General features: G+C 45.3%; 1 protein-coding gene, 1 long non-coding RNA gene and 1 pseudogene across 2 annotated transcripts; 2 read left to right on the top strand and 1 right to left on the bottom strand.

The window, feature by feature from the left end:
• The first annotated feature begins 4,359 nt into the window (after positions 1 to 4,359).
• Positions 4,360 to 5,557, top strand: LOC138657833 (uncharacterized; annotated as a pseudogene).
• A 1,633-nt stretch (positions 5,558 to 7,190) lies between these two features.
• On the top strand, positions 7,191 to 7,640 carry LOC138657832 (uncharacterized). Its single transcript, XR_011317211.1, has 3 exons — positions 7,191 to 7,286; positions 7,374 to 7,436; positions 7,512 to 7,640. It is a non-coding gene; the product is annotated as an uncharacterized lncRNA (long non-coding RNA).
• A 421-nt stretch (positions 7,641 to 8,061) lies between these two features.
• On the bottom strand, positions 8,062 to 9,626 carry LOC138670127 (uncharacterized). Its single transcript, XM_069757217.1, has 2 exons — positions 8,871 to 9,626; positions 8,062 to 8,616 (listed from the first exon to the last, which is right to left on the bottom strand). The coding sequence occupies exons 1-2, from the start codon at positions 9,309 to 9,311 to the stop codon at positions 8,062 to 8,064; spliced, it is 996 nt and encodes a 331-aa protein (XP_069613318.1). The 5' UTR covers positions 9,312 to 9,626.
• Positions 9,627 to 25,010: the final 15,384 nt, after the last annotated feature.

Here is a 25,010-nt window from a genome sequence, read left to right as displayed (position 1 = left end):
GTAGGGTAATACAAAGGAAACCTGAAAAGAAATGATCTATTAATTAACAATTCTCACATATATTTTTGTGTCACCGTTTATGAAGTTCTATACTGCTGGTTTCAGACGGACGTTGTTCACGGTCTATGTACAGACCACAGTGCCAAGACTGACGGCCATTTTTCAGACCCTAACTCACAACCTCATAGGCATATAAGGTGGTAAGTTCAAGTGTGAAAACCACGGTTTAGTCTGGACATTGTGGTCTGTCACATACGTACCACAAAATATTACTGAGCTCAGCAGATGTGTTGAAGTAGACAGCACAAGAGACAGAGCTCAGTGATTGGCTACAGCAGTGATGAGCTCTCGATGTGATGTCACTGCTGCAGCCAAAACACCAAGACCAGAGTAGCTACGGGAATCGGGCCCTAGATGGGGGAAGTGTGAGTCCCCACTCTTTTTGTTATTTTAGGTGTTTTACAGTATTTGGAGTCTACTTTCATGAAAGTCGAAAACCCCTTTATCTCTTTTTTTTTTTATTAAAAGAGCTGTTGTGGTTTTTTAACCTTTCACCATGTCGGGTAATTAAAATGATCATTTTATAGTTTTGATCAGCACGCATACATATTGTTTTACAGATTTTCTTTATTTCACTACTTTTGAGGTCTTGTTTTTTGCATGATGACTTATAACTTTCAAGGTCACCATTTTGGCATGAATAAATAACACTGGTAAACGCAATTTTTCTGGCAAAAGGTTTTAAAACATATTTTAAGTCAATTTTGACTGCTGATTACGAATATGAACTTCGTTTTTGGCTATCACATCAGGATTTCAAGATATTTAAAATTTTTGATGAAAATTACTCCTATCTAATGTTTTATGATAAAAACACATGATTTTCAGTACTACATTTTGTATATTTTTAATCAAGGAATAACAAAGATTACAAAGTCTATGTACAGCAAATCAAATATACTTACAGAATTAAACTACAAAATATAAAAACACATACCGTATATACTCGAGTATAAGCCGACCCGAGTATAAGCCGACCCCCCTAATTTTGCCACAAAAAACTGGGAAAACTTATTGACTCGGGTATAAGCCTAGGGTGGAAATGCAGCATTTACCGGTGAATTTCAAAAATAAAAATAGATCATTATTTCCCCATAGCTGTGCCATATAGTGCTCTACACCATTCATATTTCCCCATAGCTGTGCCCCATATAGTGCTCCGCACCGTTCATTGTGCCCCATAGATGTGCCATATACAGTGCTCTGCACCGTTCACTGTGCCCCATAGCTGTGCCATATACGGTGCTCTGCACCGTTCACTGTGCCCCATAGCTGTGCCATATACGGTGCTCTGCACCGTTCACTGTGCCCCCTAGCTGTGCCTTATACGGTGCTCTGCACCGTTCACTGTGCCCCCTAGCTGTGCCTTATACGGTGCTCTGCACCGTTCACTGTGCCCCCTAGCTGTGCCATATACGGTGCTCTGCACCGTTCACTGTGCCCCCTAGCTGTGCCTTATACGGTGCTCTGCACCGTTCACTGTGCCCCCTAGCTGTGCCTTATACGGTGCTCTGCACCGTTCACTGTGCCCCCTAGCTGTGCCTTATACGGTGCTCTGCACCGTTCACTGTGCCCCCTAGCTGTGCCTTATACGGTGCTCTGCACCGTTCACTGTGCCCCCTAGCTGTGCCTTATACGGTGCTCTGCACCGTTCACTGTGCCCCCTAGCTGTGCCTTATACGGTGCTCTGCACCGTTCACTGTGCCCCCTAGCTGTGCCTTATACGGTGCTCTGCACCGTTCACTGTGCCCCCTAGCTGTGCCTTATACGGTGCTCTGCACCGTTCACTGTGCCCCCTAGCTGTGCCTTATACGGTGCTCTGCACCGTTCACTGTGCCCCCTAGCTGTGCCTTATACGGTGCTCTGCACCGTTCACTGTGCCCCCTAGCTGTGCCTTATACGGTGCTCTGCACCGTTCACTGTGCCCCCTAGCTGTGCCTTATACGGTGCTCTGCACCGTTCACTGTGCCCCCTAGCTGTGCCTTATACGGTGCTCTGCACCGTTCACTGTGCCCCCTAGCTGTGCCTTATACGGTGCTCTGCACCGTTCACTGTGCCCCCTAGCTGTGCCTTATACGGTGCTCTGCACCGTTCATTGTGCCCCCTAGCTGTGCCTTATACGGTGCTCTGCACCGTTCACTGTGCCCCATAGATGCTCCACATTAATCTGTGCTGCCGCTGCTACTGCTGCAATAAAAAAAAAAAAACACATACTCACCTCCCTTGATTGCAGCTCCCGGCGTCTCGTTCCGGCGCCTCCATCTTCCCGGCGTCTCTGCTCTGACTGATCAGGCAGAGGGCGCCGCGCACACTATATGCGTCATCGCGCCCCCTGCCTGAACAGTCAGAGAGCGCAGACGCCGGGAAGATGGAGGCGCCGGCCGGGAAGATGGATCGGCGCCCGGCGGCTGGAACGAGGACAGGTGAATATAACATACTCACCTAGTCCTTGCGATCCTCGCGCTGTCCCCTCCTGTCTTCGGCGCTGCAGCTTCTTTCTCTATCAGCGGTCACCGGCACCGCTGATTAGAGAAATGAATAAGCGGCTCCGCCCCTATGGGAGGTGGAGCCGCTTATTCATTTCTGTAATGAGCGGTCCCACGTGACCGCTGAAGAGAGGAAGAAGCTGCAGCGCCGAAGCCCGTGGGACGGCAGGGACAGCGCGAGGATCGCTGGGACTAGGTAAGTATACCTCAGCGCCCTCAGCCCCTCACCTGCCGACCCCACCGCTACCGTGACTCGAGTATAAGCCGAGGGGGGCACTTTCAGCCCTAAAATTTGGGCTGAAAATCTCGGCTTATACTCGAGTATATACGGTATATATATGGCACACAGATGAATGACAAATGCCAGTTATTTGAACTTTCTTTTCTTGGCTGCTCTGTGATGTTCAGCTTCTGGGTTGTCTCTCATCAAGCTCCAACAATAGTCAGCCATCATATGTGAGTCCCACCGACCTTGATACCGTTCTTCCATTGTTTTAATGTCCTGATGAAAACGCTCCCCTTGTTCCTCGCTCACATCCCCAAGGTTCTCTGGAAAAAAATCCAAATGGCTGTGTAAATAGTGAATCTTGATACTCATTCTACATCCAAGATTTCGCACACTCATCAGTAGCTCTTCAACAATCTCTTCATAGTTGTCTGCTTTCTTATTCCCTAGAAAATTCTGCACCACATTACAAAATGCATTCCAAGCTCTTTCTTCTGTCTCATTCATTGATGTGATAACATTTGGGTCTCTCATAAGTGTTCTTATTTGAGGTCCATCAAATATTCCAGCCTTTTTCTTCTCTTCACTAAGACCAGGAAAAGTTGAACATATACAGTTAAAGCATTCTCCACTGTGATTGAGAGCTTTGACGAACTGCTTCATCAATCCAAGTTTTATCTGTAAGGGAGGAAAGACAATGTCCTTCCTATCCACTAGAGGATCATGGATGACATTCTTAAGGCCCCGTCACACATAGCAAGATCGCTAGCGAGATCGCTGCTGAGTCACAAGTTTTGTGACGCAACAGCGATCTCAGCAGCGATCTCGCTATGTGTGACACATAGCAGCGATCAGGCCCCTGCTGTGAGATCGCTGGTCATGTCGGAATGGCCTGGGCCATTTTTTGATCGTTGAGGTCCCACTGGGGAACACACATCACTTTGTTTGACACCTTACCAACGACCTCATTGACGACTCAGACACTGACATATAGACGTGCATTTGCGTTGCCTTTTCCGCGCCCATTCTGTTCCGATTGGTGGTCGCTACTGCGTTCTGATTGGTTTGCGGCCATGCCTATGAGGCGACACATAATAGCCCTTCCGTCCTTTGTTCCTGAGCGCGTGGTGGATTGCAGAACGTTGTAGAGTTCTCCGGCCTGCGACTCCTCTTCCATTTTGATAATCTGTTCTGCAAGGATTCTTCTGACAACTATACATTGTGTATGGTAGGTATTGTTTGGGGTCGCAGGTGCGTTTTCATTTTCCCCTAAATTTTTTTATAGGGCACCTAAAAATAATTTCCTGCTATCATTGCTGTGGAGGGGTGGAGGGATGGAGTGAGGGCTTGTCTGCTATCTGTGTACATATACTTTTACACGGGCTGCTATTTTAGGGGGTCTTGTACTTGCACACCCATACAGCATGTTTTCTGTCATGCATGGTAACGGAATTGAGTTTTTTTTTTTATTTATTAACTTTCTCATCTTTTTCTTTTATGTGTTTCAGTGTGCAGCATCATGAACAATGCGCAGTGTGCTGTTGTGTTTGCTGCATTGCTGGTTGAGGAAGCTCGGCAGCAAGATGAGGCCCGGATGCAAGAGAGGCGTTCCAAACGAAAGCGTCGCATGTGGACCAGAGAATGGCTGCAGAAGAGGTCTGATTTGTCCCACATGCAACTTGTAAGAGAGCTTCAGGATAAGAATCCTCATGATTTCCGCAACTATCTGCGGATGTCTGAGGAATCCTTCAAACATTTACTGGAAAGAATTACTCCACTGATTCAACGGAAGGATACAGTGATGCGTGCTGCCATCCCGGCCGATGAAAGATTGGCAGTCACGCTGCGATTCCTGGCCACCGGGCGCTCGCTGCAAGACTTGCATTTTTCTTCAGCCATTTCAAGGACCCTGCTCAGCGTTCTAATTCCAGAGACATGTGATGCGATTTTCCACAGTCTACGTAGCTACATGCAGTTTCCCAACATGGAGGAGGAATGGAAAAAGATTGCCTCCGATTTTGAGCAGCTTTGGCAGTTCCCAAACTGTGGTGGGGTTTTGGACGGGAAACATGTCCGGATCAGTCAACCACCGAACAGCGGATCCTACTTCTTTAATTATAAGGGCTATTTCAGCATCATCCTGATGGCCCTTGTTAACGCGAATTATGAATTTATAAATGTATATGTTGGCATGAACGGAAGGGTTTCCGATGGTGGCGTTTTAGAGCACACACTCTTTGGAGAGCGTTTGAACAACTGTGAACTTCACTTGCCTCCCAACTCTGAGACTAGAGGCAACCTTAATTTTGTTTTTGTCGGTGATGAGGCCTTCCCGCTTCATCCCAATCTTATCAAACCGTTCCCCAAAAAAGTCTAACAGAGGAAAGAAGAATTTTCAATTACCGTTTGTCAAGGGCACGTCGGGTTGTAGAAAATGCATTCGGTATCATGGCTAATCGCTTCAGAGTTTTTCACACGCCTATTAACATGAAGCTTGAATCGATAGACTCTGTTGTTTTGGCTTGTTGTGTGCTTCACAACTTCCTTCGCCGTCGCGATGCTTTGGCGTACAGTCCACCTGGCTTCATGGACTCTGTGGGCCTAGTAAATGGGGAAGTGCAGCTCGGTGAATGGCGCGCAAATGATCCCGCAATTGCAGGCCTTCAACCATTGTTACCTGGCAGAAACACCCACGATGCGAAGACCTGCCGAGACAACTACTGCCAATATTTTAACGGTCCTGGTGCTGTTACTTGGCAGCATCAGAACTTATAGTGGGATACTACTGACATTTATACACTGTTTTACTTATTGTACTGATGTGTCTAATAAACTGTTTGTTTTACTTTTAAAAAGCTTTGTTTCTCATTCTTTCTGCAGTAAGGGCCCGTATATACATACGTGTATTCCTATGTATACAGATACATCCATATACATCAACATTGAAATCTACACAGATACCTACATATACACATACATACTCACAGACATACAAATATAAATACCTATCTAAACATTAATACATATCCATACATGAAACCACCAACACTCCAGTCTTCCAGTGCAACCGGAGACGCTGTATTGATAATGCGTCACATTCAGAACGCAGTAGCGTCTTCGGTGTGACCTGGAGATTACAATACAGGCCGCTTCCTTCGCGAACGCAGTAGCGTCCTCTAATAACCGCGGTGACGTTGATGCGTCGTGGGCGTGGTTTACGGTGCTGATGCGTTGTGGGCGGGTTAAAGGACAGTGCTGCGGCCTTGCTTTTAACTAGTGGCGGCAAAATGGCGGCCAGGCGTCGTGCAACGCCTTGGGGTGACGCAGAAGTGCGTTACCTAATAACTGAGGTAGATGCCCGTGATTATGGGTGTCATAATCACCAAGGACATCCCGTCCTCCATAAGCAGGCTGTGCTGCGGAGGATCAGTCGGGGCCTAGCCCAGAGATTTGGAGTGCAGCGCTCCAGTACCGAGATCCGGAAGAAGCTGGCGGATCTGCAGTACAGGTCCAGTGAGCGCCTAGCCAGCATCCGGTCACAGAGCCTTCCACATCGTGGTGAGTGTTGTTAAGATAGGTTAGCATAGTATATGGCCACGATCGTTTTTAGTGTTTCTGCTGCCCTCGTACACACCCGGCTCTGCTCCGCACGCCTCGTACACACCCGGCTCGGCTCCGCACGCCTCGTACACTCCAGGCTCTGCTCCGCACGCCTTGTACACACCAGGCTCTGCTCCGCACGCCTCGTACACACCCGGCTCGGCTCTGCACGCCTCGTACACACCAGGCTCTGCTCCGCACGCCTCGTACACACCAGGCTTTGCTCCGCACACCTCGTACACACCCGGCTCGGCTCCGCACGCCTCGTACACACCCGGCTCGGCTCCGCATGCCTCGTACACACCAGGCTCTGCTCTGCACGCCTCATACACACCAGGCTCTGCTCCGCACGCCTCGTCCACACCCGGCTCGGCTCCGCACGCCTCGTACACACCCGGCTCGGCTCCGCATGCCTCGTACACACCAGGCTCTGCTCCGCACGCGTCGTACACACCAGGATCTGCTCCGCACGCCTCGTCCACACCCGGCTCGGCTCCGCACGCATCGTCCACACCCGGCTCGGCTCCGCACGCCTCGTACACACCCGGCTCGGCTCCGCATGCCTCGTACACACCAGGCTCGGCTCCGCATGCCTCATACATACCAGGCTCGGCTCCGCACGCCTCGTACACACCCGGCTACGCCCTGTGCTCCTCCTCGTGCACACCCGGCACTGCACAGTCCTGCATACAAATGAGGCCCCTGATCATATGACCCAAAATACGGCCCAGTATATTGCGGCACATTTGTTACAACAGTAATTACAGTGCAGCACCTCAGGTATGTAATAATGTAATAATTTTTTTTTTCTCCAGCAACAGCAGACCCGGAGCCCCAGCAGGAGTCAACGACAGGCTCGTCACCAACAGGGTCGCCAGCATCACTCCGTGACATGGGTGAAGCCTTGTCCCCCGGTAATTTTTGCACTTCAAAAAAAAGGTCCATACAACTCGTAAAGGATAGGACTGTCGTGTACTATGAAGTGTTGTATCTTTCCCTAGGCGGTGATGCCAGAGGATCCGGGTGGTCCCTTAGTTCTTCCTCACCCGATTTACCCGGAAACCGTAAGTGTTAAATAACAAACACGTACATGATGGTTAGATGCATGTACAAACTAAGTTTTACCATTCCCTCCATAGAAATCCCAACATTAGAGGACCTCCAGGCATCACACAGGAGGATGATGGCGACACAGGGGACACTGGCTGAGCAAGTCAAACAGCACGGAGTGATGCTGGCTCGTTTTGTGGCTGCACAACAGCAGAGCGGCAGCCATTAATTTTTTTTTTTGTTGTTGATGGTTTTGTACTTATTAGGTTGTTGGTATCTTAATATTGTTTATAAAACAAAATAACAGTTTATATCCCCTGATGTGTACGCTTTGTTAAAAACAACAAACATGTTTCATCACGCACACTGATTATATGTATGCATCTGTATACATGCACCCAGCCCATTACCCCGCCTACTAGACCTGCAAATAACTATATGCTGAATTCAGTAAAGCAGTAAAGCAGGCTGCAAGTTTGAATTATCAAAACAATTTTATTTATAACAATTTTTAACATAAAGTAACATTTAAATTTAACTCTTTAATATAAAATAACTTAACTATACAACAATTATACTTATAACCCGAAATATTAAATGGAACTATAGTTCTTCATAATGGTTTTCACCATTCAAAAATCATTGGCTGGGCGGAGATGATAATTGCCCAAGAAAAGAATGGGAAAACCTGGGATATTGTGGTGGAGGGGCAAGCGGCATGTTCGGATGAGATCTAAATTGACGGTGTGCTGGTGTGCCACGCATTGCCTCAGGCGTTTCATTCATTGGCTGCCATGAACAAGGATCACGGTCCATAAAACTGTGCACACTTGAACTTTCATCTAGCTGACCCGCTGCTGCTTTGCTTAAAGTTTCAAAAATCACCCTTTCGGCGTGGATCCTTTGTGTGTCTTGCAGCTTCCCTAGCCGATCAGCGGCAAAGTTGGCAAAGCTGTCCACGGTACTGTTGCTCTGCTGGCTTAACATTTGCTTTGCCAAAGTGACCAACTCTGTTGATGGTGACACGGTGTCCTTTCTTCTACGACCATTGTCAATCCGCCGTGGTACATAAGCTGTGTAGGGGGTTGAGGGTGCAGGGTCTTCACTAGATCTGTCAGTAGCCTCCGCCCGGCTTGGTTCATCTCCCAGCAGGTCCTCACTGGTCGGGGTGGACAGATCATCATGCCGATCTTGCTGCAGGAACAGAAAATTTAGAATTAAGTGGAGGAACTAGTAGTACAGGATAGGATTTTTTCATTCAACGGTATGAGCACTGAGTGGGGCAAAAAAGTTAAGGATTGTACTTATCTGAAGTGGAAGGGATAACTTGGAGAAAATGCAGCATAATAAAAGAGGGAAAAACTTAGTTACTATTTTCTACTCGACTATGGCATGAGAGACCAAGTTTTAAAGCTTTTTACAGGGAAGCAAGCAAAGAAGGTACTTACATCTCCAACAGGGGTGTCAGTCGGGATCACAGGGTCTTCATCCAGGGTCTGCCGCATTGAAGATGCCATTGTGCGCGGGAGCTCCTGGTCACGGGCGAAGCCAAGCAAGTCAAAGTACCATAACGATGGCACATAAACCTCGTCTGTGGCGGCACCAGACTTCTTTGACCTCACCACCTTGTTGAGCTCCTTTTTATAAACTGTGCGTAGACCCTGGATCTTTTTCCGGACTACACTCTCATCCACCTTCTCGCTGGGGTTATGCTGCTTAAACAGAGCAACAAGTTTGGCAAATGCCTCCCTCTTCTTATTTCTGTTGCTGTAGTCAGCGGATTTAATCTGCCAAAGGCAGGGCAGGGATCGATACATCTCAATCAATTCCCGTACAAATTCCTCGGTATTGAAAGACATCTGAAAGAAAGAATAGCATACAGTGAGCATATATGGAAAATTTTAAACAACATTTTGAAAAGAGTTATGTATGAGCCACACTACTGTGAATGTAAAATAGAGAACAATGCGCCTGGACTGCTAATAATCTCTGCCAGTCTGCAGTCCCTCCTTCCAATAGTCCTCCACTGACCACACCAATGCTGCCTGTGTACCCCTGCCATGCAAATGGAACCGGCATAGAGCCAAATTTATTATTTAAAAAATAAGACCTAGTAACCCTGTCTGCGGTCACTCTGTGCCCACGAGACTACCTAAAATGGCTCCATGTGCTAAAGTATATATACACAGATACCAACAAAGCACTCCCTCCCTACTTCCAGAGCAAAGATAGCAGATTAATAGGTGCCAAGGGAATGGAAAGGGAATGGAAACGCATTTGAGACCCCAAATGATACCTACCGTGCACAAAGTATAGATATCCGAAGAACCGTTGAAGAATAGAAACGAATATAAGTCGCAGGCCGGAGAACTCTACAACGATCTGCAATCCACCACGCGCTCAAGGAACAAAGGACGGAAGAGCTATCATGTCGCCTCATATGGCTAGGCCGCCGACCAATCAGAACGCAGTAGCGACCACCAATTAACTGAATGGGGGCGGAAAAGGCAACGCAAAGGCACACCTGTGTGACTACAACATCACACAAGACATCCCTCATCGAGGTCTGTATCGTTATCATAGCAGCCATGGGACAGGGTCACAACGACCAACGACATCGTTGTACAGGTCGCTACAGGTCGCCGCATCGCTGCTGCGTCGTTGGGAAGATCGCTCTGTTTGACATCTCACCAGCGATCTCATAGCGACGCAGCAACGATCCCGGACAGGTCGTATCATTGTCGGGATCGCTTAAGCGTCGCTATGTGTGACAGGGCCTTTAGGCTGGGTTCACATTGCGTTAAACCCATACGTTAGATGGACTACATTACACCGCGGCATAACGCAGTGTAACGCAGTCCGTTAACGCCACCATTGAATCCAATGTCGGACGCATCGCTAGCGCACGGCCACAATGGGCGTGCGCTAGCGATGTGCCATCATTGAGTGACGGACGCCGAGACGCGGGCTGCAGCGTTTCCGGGTCCGTCACCGCTAGTGCAGATAGAGCTAGCAGATGCTCTATGTGCGCTAGCGCGCTGCCATACCGGCACTTGCGTTAACAGCAGCCCATTAACATATGTGTTGAACGGGCTGCTGTTAATGCAATGTGAACCCGGCCTTATCGCCAGATGCCAAACTCTGTCACTGAGGCCATTCAATTTTCACCCAATGCTCTGCTGTAGCTCCACTGTCCCAGTAGCACAGAAAACAAGGGTGTTATCATAACAAATGGGAATTCTGCATGTTCAAAGAAAACAAAGATATTCTCACATTTATTGGGAGACTAAATGAAAACTAAATTGGCCTTAGTGAACCGGCACTTTTCATACACTACTTATATTTATCATGGAATTCTTGAAAATGGGCTATATACCTGTAGCGCAAAAACGTGATGTGATAGAGAAATTATAAGATCAGATTTGAATTCAGCACCCTCAAATTAGTCTAAAACTGTTCTTAAAGTCCATGCCAGAAATTTTTTTTTTGTAGACCAGTGTAATTGATTAACTTTTATAAACTCTTACTAGGTAGAAATGGGAAAGGAAAACCTACCAATTCAGCAACTTCTTTACTAATGCTTTAAATTTTGTGCTGCTCACGAAGCAGCAAAATAATATGTTACCTCCTAATTCTGCAGTCATTACAGATTTGCTGATACCAAATGTATTTTTTTTCTATTTTTTAACAATAAAACAGTTTTTAAAATAATTATTTTATGTGTCTCTTCACCATATTAAAACATATATAATTATTTTTATTTGTCTGTCAACAGAGCTGTATGCAGGCTTATTTTTTGTAGTATTAGTTTAGTAGTTTTTATTGTTACGAGCTTGAGTTACATATCACTTTTTAATCTTTTTTTTTTTGCTAGAGTTTTATGAGTCAGAATGAATAAAACAACAGTTCTGACATTATTTTGTTGTAGCGTTTACTGTATGGGATAAGTAATGTAATGGTTTTATGTTTTTTATAGAAATAGATACTGTGACGGCAATATTAGAGATTTTTTTTCCTTATAATCACTTTTTATTGCTATGATTGAGATTCTTATGTTTTTTACTTGCATTTTTTTAAACATTTTCTTAAATAACAATATTCATTAGTACTTCAAGGGTACTTGGACATAGAATCCATTGCGCTGCAGTGTATTATGCCTTCCTCTTAGCTTTTTACTGAATGATACATTATACAGTTATGTGAAAAAGTGTTTGCTCCCTTTCTGATTTCCTATTCTTTTGCATCTTTGTTGCACTTAAATGTTTCATATCACCACATAAATTTAAATATTAGACAAATATAGCACAAGTAAATACAAAATGCAGTTTTAAAATTAAGGTCCTTATTATTAAGGAAAAAGAAATCCAAACCTACAGTGCCCTGCCTGAAACAATGATTGCCCCTCTCCCTTAAAACATAAATGAACTGTATCTTATCACATCTTTGGGAACCTAAGTTCAAATTACCTAGCCATATGCAGGCCTGATTACTGCTACACCTGTTCACAATCAATAAATCACTTAACCCCTTCATGACCTTGGGATTTTCCGTTTTTGCGTGTTCGTTTTCGCTCCCCTCCTTCCCAGAGCCATAACTTTTTTATTTTTCCATCAATATGGCCATGTGAGAGCTTATGTTTTGCGGGACGAGTTGTACTTTTGAACGACATCATTGATTTTACCATGTCATGTACTAAAAAATGGGAAAAAAATTCCAAGTGCGGTGAAGTTGCAAAAAAAGTGCAATCCCATGCGTGTTTTTTGTTTGGCTTTTTTGCTAGCTTCACTAAATGCTAAAACTGACCTGCCATTATGATTTTTCAGGTCATTACGAGTTCATAGACACCAAACATGTCTAGCTTATTTTTTATGTAAGTGGTGAAAAAAATTCCAAACTTTGCTAAAAAAAAAAAAAAAATTGCGCCATTTTCCGATACCTATAGCGTCTCCATTTTTCGTGATCTGGGGTCGGGTAAGGGCTTACTTTTTGCGTGCCGAGCTGGCGTTTTTAGTGATACCATTTTGGTGCAGATACATTCTTTTGATCGCCCGTTATTGCATTTTAATGGAATGTCGCGGTGACCAAAAAAACGTAATTTCGGCGTTTCACCCTTTTTTCTTGCTATGCCGTTTAGCGATCAGGTTAATCTTTTTTTTTATTGATAGATCGGGCGATTCTGAGCGCGGCGATACCAAATATGTATTTATTTTATTTTTATTGTTTTATTTTGAATGGGGCGAAAGGGGGGTGATTTAAACTTTTATTTTTTTTCTTATTTATTTCATATTTTTTAAAACATTTTTTTTTTACTTTTGCCATGCTTCAATAGCCTCCATGGGAGGCTAGAAGCTGGCATAGCCTGATCGGCTCTGCTACATAGCATAGATCATCAGATCGCTCCTATGTAGCTTAATTACAGGCTTGCTATGAGCGCCGATCACAGGGTGGCACTCACAGCAAGCCGGAATCAGTAACCATAGAGGTCTCAAGGAGACGATGAGGCGATGAGCGCATTTCCGGCCGGGCGGCCGGAAGCGGTAGTGAAATGCCGCTGACAGCGGCATTTAACTAGTTAGTAGCGGCCGGTGGATCGCGATTCCACTCACCGCTATTGCGGGCACATGTCAGCTGTTCAAAACAGCTGACATGTCATGGCTTTGTTGTGGGCTCACCGCCGGAGCCCACATCAAAGCAGGGGATCTGACCTCGGACGTACTATCCCGTCCGAGGTCAGAAAGGGGTTAAATAGGACTTGCCTGAAAAAGTGAAGAAGACCAAGAGCATCATGTTGCGATCCAAATAAATTCTGGAACAAATGAGGAACAAAGTAATTGAGATCTATCAGTCTAGAAAAGGGTAATAAAGTAATTTCTCAAGTTTTGGGACTACAGCTAATCACAGTGAGAACCATTAAATACAAATGGCGAAATATGGAACAATGGTGAACCTTCCCAGGAGTGGCCAGCCAACTAAAATTACCCCAGGAGCGCCCCATTGATTCTTCCAAGAATTAACAAAAGGCACCACTATGATATCCAAAGAACTGCAAGTCTCACTTGCCATAGTTAAGGTCAGTGTTCAAGACTCTATCCTAACAAAGCGACAGAGCAGAAATGGCCTGCATGGCAGAGTTTCAAGACGAAAACCACTGCTGAGCAATAACGACATAAAGGCTTGTCTCAGTTTTGTCAGAAAACATCTTGATGATCCCCAAGACTTTGGGGAGAATACTCTGTGGACTGTCGAGACTAAAGTTGAGCTTTTTGGAAGGTATATGTCCCATTACATCTGGCAGAGAAATAATACAGCATTTCAGAAAAGGAACATCATACCAACAGTAAAATATGGTGGCGGTAGTGTGATGGTCTGTTTTGCTGCTTCAGAACCTGGAAGACTTGCTGTGGTAAAAGGAACCATTAATTCTACGGTCCACCAAAAAATCCTGAAGGAGAATGTCCACCCATCTGTTCGTGACCTCAAGCTGAAGCACACGTGGATTATGCAGCAGGACAATGATCCAAAATACACCAGCAAGTCCACCTCTGACTGGCTTAAGAAAACAAAATTAAGACTTTTGAGTGGCCTAATCAAAGTCCTGACCTTAATCTGATTGAGATGCTGTGTCATGACCTCAAAAAGGCAGTTCATGCTCGGAAACCCTCCAATGTGGCGGAATTACAGCAATTCTGCATAGATGAGTAGGCAAAAACTCCTCCAGAGTGGTGTTAAAGACTCATTGCCAGTTATCGCAGAACCTTGATTGTAATTGTTTCTCCTAAGGGTGGCTCAACCAGTTATTAGGTTTAGAGGGCAATCAATTTTTTACAATAATTTTTTCTTTTTCCCTTAATAAAAAATACCTTCATATAAAAATGCATTTTGTGTTTACTTGTGTCTAATATTTAAATTTGTTTGGTGATCTGAAACATTCAAGTGTGACAAACTTGCAAAAGAATAGGAAATCAGGAAGGGGCCAAACACTTTTTCACACAACTGGATATCCAGCTTCTTTAGGACTTAACATCTTTCATGTCTTATGATGTCCATAAACTGTAGATTGATGTTGGCCGATTACTCGGTTGGTCGGTACCTGACTCTTCTGACCACCTCCAAACATAAGCATTCTTAGTTGTCCCAAAAATGAATGTTTTTTTTTTATGGAGACAGTGGAGAAAACTGCTGCTAGACATGTCAGACAGGGGCAAATCTTCCACATGAACTAAAGATGGTTGAAATTTATTATGCCTGATCCTTCTCTCCACAACATTATCTGTCAGGACAGGAGGCACTAATACACATTAAATGGTCATCTGGTTACAAAAAGACTGTTTTAATATGTATGAGGTCCTTTAGGAGATCTCTCAGGTTATTTTTGCAGAACTACTATATTGATATTCAGGTAAAAGCCTAATGCTTTATGTAAGCTTTAGAGAAATGTATTTCTTAATCTACTATAGTATAATGATTTTTATTATATTATAGCGAAAAAGGAAATATATTTCTCTGCCAAAGAGCTGGAGACAAAGTATAGATACTGTAGCACAGTAAAAGGGGTGGGGGGGACTTCGAGCTTATGTACTATGGAGTAATATCTGTATTACAATAAAGGGGAATTGTAGATATGTTCATTATTTGTTTTCCAAAAAAGTTGAGGCAGCACACCAAATCCAAAGTTATAAAGTGCCTTTAAATAGCCCATGTGGGGGTGTTTCACTCCTGGGTACAGACCTTTCTCAAGCCGAAGAGAAAGATCTGTACCCAGGACCGAAACGTCGCCACATGGGCTATTAAAAGGCACTTTATAACTTTGGATTTGGCGTGCTTCCTCAACTTTTTTGGAAAAGTATTTACTAGGACTGGTATGTACCTGTGAGGCGTCTGCACCCTACCTCTTAACTGTGCTGTTTTTTCTAATTTTATGTTCATTATTAGTGATGAGTGAATGCATTTGGCACTATTCGTTACTCACATAAATAGTACAGTATTCGGGCTATTTGTTGCTCGGCGAGTAATTAGGTATTTGCCTTGGTATATTCGAGTGATCCGCCCAGCATGTTTGGCGCTTTATTTGCAACCAATGAACATGCTGGGCTGGCTTGATAATCACCGTAATGCCGGCACCATCTTTGGTGTGGCATTACTGTGATTGGCTGGCCTTCCACCATCATAGGGACTATTTAAAGCCTGCCGGTGCCATCTTGCACACATTGCAGTCGGAAACAGCATAGGGAGAGCGTAGTTTCAGCATAGGGAGAGTGAAAGTAGCTTAGGGAGAGTTATAGTGAGCGTTATTTATTCCAAAAATCTCTTTTAAGAGGTGAAGATTGTCAAGAGATTACTTGTTTGTTAGGTGGGGATTTAAGTAGGGAGAGATTTAATAGGAGGGAGGGTGAAAGGCAGGCACCTGGGTGTTCTCATCATTGCAAGTACATGCTGCAGTTCTCTGCTATTTTCCACTTAAAATACCTAATATTTGTCTAGCAGTTGTGCCACTGGTGCAATCTGGGTACAGATAATCGTGCATGACAATTTAGCAGGGGCAATAATCTTCATTACTCCGCATTTGGAGTGTGTCAGCAAGCCGATTGAAAAAAAAACATAATTTTCTATTGGTTTAAAAAAAGCATGTTTTTATCTAGCAGTTGTGCCACTGGCTCAATCCGGGTACAGATAATCTTATGTGATAATTTAGCTGGGGCAATAATCTTCATTACTCCGCATTTGAACTGAAGAATAAGGAAGGACGCTGGTATGTTCACTTAAGTAGTTCTTCACCATCTTGGTCAGCTTCTTCCTCCTCCTCATAGTTACACCCACAGATATCCTTTGCTGATGTGACGGTCTCATGAAAATGTGTCAGTTGGTGGAGAGTTGCAACAGGTGTGCGTGGCCCTCCCCTGTAATCCATGTGGGTGAAAAGAACCTGTTACTCTGCCAGCAGCATTGTCTGAGGGTAATCTTTTTATCAAGTCTTCCACAACGGCCCTCTGGCATACATGCACTGAAAATGGCACACCTGCCTCTGACATGAGAGAAGCAAATTTCTCCTTGTACCGTGGGTCAAGAAAGGTGCACAGCCAGTATTTCATGTTGGACTAAATGTGTTTCACGCAAGGGTCTTGGGAAAGGCATCTGGACATGAACTCTGCCTTGTGTGGCAGACTACTAACATCCTCTCCTCCTCATGATGCATAGCCTCCTCATCCTTCTCCTCTTCAGGCCATCCTTGATGGACAGGCATGAAGCTGGTATTGGGAGTCCCCTCTGTAGCACAGAACAAAATCTCCTGTTCCACCTCCTCCTCCTATTCCTTGTCATCACCCAATGTGGTTTGAGAATATCGTGTGAGTCTGGGCTGTGTGGTGTCAGCCACTGTAAAATCTTGCTCCATAGCCACCTGCTTCAAAGCTTCATCTTTGAGATTCTGCAGCGAACGTTTTAATAGACAGAGCAGCAGAATGGTTACGCTGACTATAGCATCATCAGCACTTACCATCTTGGTGCAGTACTCAAAGTTTTGAAGAACCTCAAAATGTCATCAATCCACACGCACTCTGCAGTTGTTAAGTGTGGGGGCTGAGTGTTACTCTGATGGTCATTAAGAAGCTGGATTTCAGACACTACTCTCTGCTTCTCACTAAGCCTTGCCAACATATGAACCACCTACCACCTCAACACATTTATCTAACTATCCCTGGGTTTTGTGTTATGATCTGGTGATTAGGGAGCGACATGCGTCTAGCTCTGAGCAGGTGGCAACTATACTGACCGCAGTCCCTAAGCTCAACACAACACTAGAATCAGCCGTGGAATGCTCCTAACTCGGCCTAGGCATCTCGTCACAGCCTAAGAGCCAACTACCCCTAAAGATAGAAGCAGGAAAACTATCTTGCCTCAGAGAAAATCCCCAAAGGATGGATTAGCCCCCCACAAATAATGACTGTGAGAGGAGAATGAAATGACATGCGTAGTATGAAACAAGATTTAGCCACTTCTAGCTAAATAGAAATAGTACAGAACAGAACGCTGTGCGGTCAGTAAAAAAAACTAGAAAAAGTCCACCGCAGGGAAATGCAAAAATCTCCACACCTGACTAAAGGTGTGGAGGGCAAACTCTGCTGCCCAGAGCTTCCAGCTTAACTGAATAGATCCATACTGAAAAGCTGGACAAAAGAACAAAAACAAAGAAAGTGCTGAACAACAAGTCCACAACAAGAGAACTGCAAAAGGACAAGCAAGGACTTAGCTTTGATGAACTGGTCAGAGTGTCAGGAAAGTCCTAAGAGCAATGACTCCAGGCAGGAACAATTGACAACTGGCATTGAATGAGGGATAAGGCCAGACTACTATAGCCGAGCCAGAAAGACGATCAGTGAAAACAGCTGCTGAAGCTAAATCCAAGAAGCAGCCATACCACTCAAAACCACAGGAGGGAGCCAAAGAGCAGAACTCACAAAAATGCTACTTACAACCACCGGAGGGAGCCCAAGAGCGGAATTCACAACAGTACCCCCCCTTAAGGAGGGGTCACCGAACCCTCACCAGATCCCCCAGGCCGATCAGGATGAGCCAAATGAGAAGCACGAACCAAATCGGCGGCATGAACATCGGAGGCAACAACCCAAGAATTATCCTCCTGGCCATAACCCTTCCACTTGACAAGATACTGAAGCTTCCGCCTCGAAAAACGAGAATCCAAAATTTTCTCAACCACATATTCCAACTCCCCCTCAACCAACACCGGGGCAGGAGGATCAACAGATGGAACAACGGGCACCACATATCTCCGCAACAAAGATCTATGGAAAACATTGTGGATGGCAAAAGAGGCTGGAAGGGCCAAACGAAAAGACACAGGATTGATAATCTCAGAAATCTTATAAGGATCAATAAACCGAGGCTTGAACTTAGGGGAAGAAACCTTCATAGGAACATGACGAGAGGACAACCAAACCAAATCCCCCGCACGAAGCCGAGGACCAACACACCGACGGCGGTTAGCATAATGCTGAGCCTTTTCCTGGGACAACGTCAAATTGTCTACCACATGAGCCCAAATCCGCTGTAACCTGTCCATCACAGAATCAACACCAGGACTATCAGAAGGCTCAACCTGCCCTGAAGAAAAACGAGGATGGAAACCAAAATTACAAAAGAAAGGCGAAACCAAAGTAGCCGAACTGGCCCGATTATTAAGAGCAAACTCGGCCAACGGCAAGAAAGTCACCCAATCATCCTGATCAGCAGACACAAAGCATCTCAAATAGGTTTCCAAGGTCTGATTAGTTCGCTCAGTTTGGCCATTGGTCTGAGGATGGAACACCGAAGAAAAAGACAAATCAATACCCATCCTAGCACAAAAGGCCCGCCAAAACCTGGAAACAAACTGGGAACCTCTGTCAGACACAATATTCTCCGGAATGCCATGCAAACGAACCACATGCTGAAAATACAATGGAACCAAATCAGAGGAGGAAGGCAATTTAGGCAAAGGTACCAAATGGACCATTTTAGAGAACCGGTCACAAACCACCCAGATAACAGACATCCTCTGGGACACAGGAAGATCCGAAATAAAATCCATGGAAATATGCGTCCAAGGCCTCTCCGGGACGGGCAAAGGCAAAAGCAACCCACTAGCGCGGGAACAGCAAGGCTTGGCTCTGGCACAAGTCCCACAGGACTGCACAAAAGCACGGACATCACGCGACAAGGAAGGCCACCAAAAGGACCTAGCAACCAAATATCTGGTACCAAAAATCCCTGGATGACCAGCCAACACTGAACAATGGACCTCAGAAATCACCTTACTCGTCCATCTATCAGGAACAAACAGCTTCCCCACAGGACAGCGGTCAGGCCTATCAGCCTGAAATTCCTGAAGCACCCGCCGCAAATCAGGGGAGATGGCATAAAGAATCACCCCTTCCTTAAGAATGCCAACCGGCTCAAGGACTCCAGGAGAATCCGGCAAAAAACTCCTAGAGAGGGCATCCGCCTTAACATTCTTAGATCCTGGAAGATATGAGACCACACAATCAAAACGGGAGAAAAACAGGGACCACCGAGCCTGTCTAGGGTTCAGCCGCTTGGCCGACTCAAGGTAAATCAAATTCTTATGATCGGTCAAGACCACAATGCGGTGCTTGGCTCCCTCAAGCCAATGTCGCTACTCCTCAAATGCCCACTTCATAGCCAACAACTCCCGATTGCCGACATCATAATTGCGTTCCGCAGGCAAAAACTTTCGGGAAAAGAAGGCACATGGCTTCATCAAGGAACCATCAGAATTCCTCTGACAAAACGGCCCCTGCCCCAATCTCAGAAGCGTCAACCTCAACCTGAAAAGGAAGAGAAACATTTGGTACAATTAGAAACATTCGGTTGACGCAACACAGGGGCAGAAGTAAATCGGCATTTAAGATCCTGAAAGGCCTCAACAGCCTCAGAGGACCAATTAGTCACATCAGCGCCTTTCTTCATCAAATTGGTCAGGGGTTTAACCACACTAGAGAAGTTGGCAATGAAAGGCGATAAAACTTAGCAAAGCCCAAACATTTCTGAAGGCTCTTCACAGATGTGGGTTGAATCCAGTCATGAATGGCTTGGACCTTAACAGGATCCATTTCTATAGACGAAGGAGAAAAAATAAACCCCAAAAAAGAGACATTCTGAACTCCAAATAGGCACTTAGACCCCTTCACAAATAGAGCATTATCACGAAGGATCTGGAATACCATCCTGACCTGCTTCACATGAGACTCCCAATCATCGGAAAAAATCAAAATATCATCAAAATACACAATCAGGAATTTGTCAAGATAATTGCGGAAAATATCATGCATGAAAGACTGGAACACAGATGGAGCATTAGAGAGCCCAATTGGCATCACATGGAATTCAAAATGGCCTTCGGGCGTATTAAATGCAGTCTTCCATTCGTCACCCTGTTTAATACGAACAAGATTATATGCCCCTCGAAGGTCAATCTTGGTAAACCAACTAGCCCCCTTAATCCTAGCAAACAAATCAGAGAGCAAGGATAAAGGATATTGGAATTTGACCGTGATCTTATTAAGAAGGCGATAATCAATACAGGGTCTTAAGGAGCCATCCTTCTTGGCAACAAAAAAGAATCCCGCTCCCAATGGTGACGAAGACGGCCGAAAATGCCCCTTCTCTAAAGACTCCTTAACATAGCTCCGCATGGCGGCATGCTCTGGCACAGACAGGTTGAAAAGTCGGCCCTTAGGGAACTTACAGCCAGGAATCAAGTCAATAGCACAATCACAGTCCCTGTGTGGTGGAAGGGAACTGGACTTGGGCTCATCGAATACATCCTGGAAATCGAACAAAAATTCAGGAACATCAGAAGAGGGGGAAGAGGAAATTGACATCAAAGGAACGTCACTATGTACCCTGTTGTGAATTCTGTTGTCGGGCTCCCTCCTGTGGTCATGAATGGTACTTCGGCTGGTTCTGTCCATGGACTTCCTCTGGTGGCTGTGGGTGTTTCTGAGTTTCCTTCCACAGGTGACGAGGCTAAGTCGTTAGTGGGCTGTTCTATTTAACTCCACTTAGATCTTTGCCCCATGCCAGCTGTCAATGTTGTACTATTGGTCTAGTTCGCTCCTGGATCGTTCTGTTTATTCCAGCAGAAGCTAAGTTCCTCTTTGCTATTTTCTTGTTTGCTATTTTTTCTGTCCAGCTTGCTATTGTGAATATTGCCTTGCTTGCTGGAAGCTCTGGGACGCAGAGGGGTGCCTCCGCACCGTGAGTCGGTGCGGAAGGTTTTTTTTCCCTGCTCACTCTGCGTGGCTTTTTGTAGGTTTTTGTGCTGACCGCAAAGTTACCTTTCCTATCCTCTGTCTGTTCAGTAAGTCGGGCCTCTCTTTGCTAAATCTATTTCATCTCTGTGTTTGTGATTTCATCTTACTCACAGTCAATATATGTGGGGGCTGACTTTTCCTTTGGGGAATTTCTCTGAGGCAAGGTAGGCTTTATTTTCCTATCGTTAGGGTTAGCTAGTTCTGAGGCTGTGACGAGTTGCGTAGGGAGCGTTAGGAGCAATCCACGGCTATTTCTAGTGTGTGTGATAGGATTAGGGATTGCGGTCAGCAGAGTTTCCACTTCCCAGAGCTTGTCCTGTATTTTTGTAGCTATCAGGTCTTTCCGGGTGCTCTTGACCATCAGGTCCATTCTTGTCCTAACCACTAGGTCATAACAGTACAGCTGGCCCAAAGTATTAATGCATCTCAATAAAGGGATAAGAGAAGTTCTGAGACCATTTTTTTTTCTTTACAGTGTGTTTTGTCTCTTTTTTCCCCTTTACCTCTGGGTGGTTCAGGACACAGGTGTAAACATGGACATTCAAGGTGTCCTCTTGGATGGATAATCTCACTACAAGGGTTCAAAACATTCAAGATTTTGTGGTTCAGAATCCGATGTCAGAGCCTAGGATTCCAATTCCTGATTTGTTTTTTGGTGATAGATCTAAGTTCTTGAATTTCAAAAATATTTGTAAATTGTTTCTTGCCTTGAAACCTCGCTCCTCAGGTGACCCTGTTCAACAAGTAAAGATCATTATTTCTTTGTTACGTGGTGACCCTCAAGACTGGGCATTTTCCCTTGCGCCAGGAGATCCGGCATTGCGTGATGTTGATGCGTTTTTTCTGGCGGTTGGATTGCTTTATGACGCACCTAATTCAGTGGATCAGGCAGAGAAAATCTTGCTGGCTCTGTGTCAGGGTCAGGATGAAGCGGAGATATATTGTCAGAAGTTTAGAAAGTGGTCTGTGCTCACTCAGTGGAATGAATGTGCCCTGGCAGCAATCTTCAGAAAGGGTCTCTCTGAAGCCCTTAAGGATGTCATGGTGGGATTTCCCATGCCTGCTGGTCTGAATGAGTCTATGTCTTTGGCCATTCAGATCGATCGACGCTTGCATGAGCGTAAAGCTGTGCACCATTTGGCGGTACTATCTGAGCATGGGCCTGAGCCTATGCAATGTGATAGGACTTTGACCAGAGCTGAACGGCAAGAACACAGACGTCGGAATGGGCTATGTTTTTACTGTGGTGATTCCACTCATGCTATCTCCGATTGTCCTAAGCGCACTAAGCGGTTCGCTAGGTCTGCCACCATTGGTACGGTACAGTCTAAATTTCTATTGTCCGTTACTCTGATTTGCTCTTTGTCATCCTATTCTGTTATGGCATTTGTGGATTCAGGCGCTGCACTGAATTTGATGGACTTGGAGTATACTAGGCGCTGTGGTTTTTTCTTGGAGCCCTTGCAGTATCCTATTCCATTGAGAGGAATTGATGCTACGCCTTTGGCCAAGAATAAGCCTCAGTACTGGACCCAATTGACCATGTGCATGGCTCCTGCACATCAGGAGGATATCCGCTTTTTGGTGTTGCATAATCTGCATGATGTGGTCGTTTTGGGGTTGCCATGGCTACAGGTTCATAATCCAGTATTGGACTGGAAATCTATGTCTGTGTCCAGCTGGGGTTGCCAGGGGGTACATGGTGATGTTCCATTTTTGTCAATTTCGTCTTCCACTCCTTCTGAAGTTCCAGAGTTTTTGTCGGATTATCGGGATGTATTTGATGAGCCCAAAGCCAGTGCCCTACCTCCTCATAGGGATTGCGATTGTGCAATTAATTTGATTCCTGGTAGTAAGTTTCCTAAGGGCCGATTGTTCAATTTATCTGTGCCAGAGCACGCCGCTATGCGGAGTTATATAAAGGAATCCTTGGAGAAAGGCCATATTCGCCCGTCGTCATCACCGTTAGGAGCAGGGTTCTTTTTTGTGGCCAAGAAGGATGGTTCTTTGAGACCTTGTATTGATTGCCACCTTCTTAATAAAATTACAGTCAAATTTCAGTATCCTTTGCCGTTGCTGTCTGATTTGTTTGCTCGTATTAAAGGGGCTAGTTGGTTCACCAAGATAGAGCTTCAAGGGGCGTTTAATCTTGTGCGTATTAAACAGGTCGATGAATGGAAAACAGCATTTAATACACCCGAGGTCCATTTTGAGTACCTGGTTATGCCATTCGGGCTTTCTAATGCTCCATCTGTATTTCAGTCCTTTATGCATGACATCTTCCGAGAGTACCTGGATAGATTCATGATTGTATATTTGGATGATATTTTGGTCTTTTCGGATGATTGGGAGTCTCATGTGAAGCAGGTCAGAATGGTGTTCCAGGTCCTTCGTGCAAATTCCTTGTTTGTGAAGGGGTCAAAGTGTCTCTTTGGAGGTCAGAAGGTTTCATTTTTGGGGTTCATGTTTTCCCCTTCTACTATCGAGATGGACCCTGTTAAAGTCCAGGCCATTTATGATTGGACTCAGCCGACATCTGTGAAGAGCCTGCAAAAGTTCCTGGGCTTTGCTAATTTTTATCGGCTCTTCATCGCTAATTTTTCTAGTGTTGCTAAACCATTGACTGATTTTACCAAGAAGGGTGCTGATGTGGTCAATTGGTCTTCTGCAGCTGTAGAGGCTTTTCAGGAGTTGAAGCGCCGTTTTTCTTCTGCCCCTGTGTTGTGCCAGCCAGATGTTTCGCTCCCGTTTCAGGTTGAGGTTGATGCTTCTGAGATTGGAGCAGGGGCTGTTTTGTCGCAAAGAAGTTCTGATGGCTCGGTGATGAAGCCATGTGCTTTCTTTTCTAGAAAGTTTTCGCCTGCTGAGCGCAATTATGATGTTGGAAATCGAGAGTTGTTGGCCATGAAGTGGGCATTCGAGGAGTGGCGTCATTGGCTTGAAGGAGCCAAGCATCGTGTGGTGGTCTTGACAGATCACAAGAATTTGACTTATCTTGAGTCTGCCAAACGGTTGAATCCGAGACAGGCTCGATGGTCGTTATTTTTCTCCCGTTTTGATTTTGTGGTTTCGTACCTTCCGGGCTCTAAGAATGTGAAGGCTGATGCCCTGTCAAGGAGTTTTGTGCCTGACTCTCCGGGTGTTCCTGACCCGGCGGGTATTCTCAAAGAGGGGGTAATTTTGTCTGCCATCTCCCCTGATTTGCGGCGAGTGCTGCAAAAATTTCAGGCTGATAAACCTGACCGTTGCCCAGCGGAGAAACTGTTTGTCCCTGATAGATGGACTAGTAGAGTTATCTCTGAGATTCATTGTTCAGTGTTGGCTGGGCATCCTGGAATCTTTGGTACCAGAGATTTGGTGGCTAGATCCTTTTGGTGGCCGTCTTTGTCACGGGATGTGCGTTCTTTTGTGCAGTCCTGTGAGACTTGTGCTCGGGCTAAGCCCTGCTGTTCTCGTGCCAGTGGGTTGCTTTTGCCCTTGCCGGTCCCGAAGAGGCCCTGGACGCATATTTCTATGGATTTTATTTCGGATCTCCCCGTCTCTCAAAAGATGTCGGTCATTTGGGTGGTTTGTGATCGCTTTTCTAAGATGGTCCATTTGGTACCCTTGTCTAAATTGCCTTCCTCCTCTGATTTGGTGCCATTATTTTTCCAGCATGTGGTTCGTTTACATGGTATCCCGGAGAACATAGTTTCGGACAGAGGTTCCCAGTTTGTTTCGAGGTTTTGGCGATCCTTTTGTGCTAGGATGGGCATTGAT

The sequence above is a fragment of the Ranitomeya imitator genome, chromosome 1 (genome assembly GCF_032444005.1).
Source record: "Ranitomeya imitator isolate aRanImi1 chromosome 1, aRanImi1.pri, whole genome shotgun sequence".
Lineage (NCBI taxonomy): Eukaryota > Metazoa > Chordata > Amphibia > Anura > Dendrobatidae > Ranitomeya > Ranitomeya imitator.
Note: the sequence above shows the minus strand (reverse complement) of the source record. Positions and strands in the feature narration are given on the sequence as shown.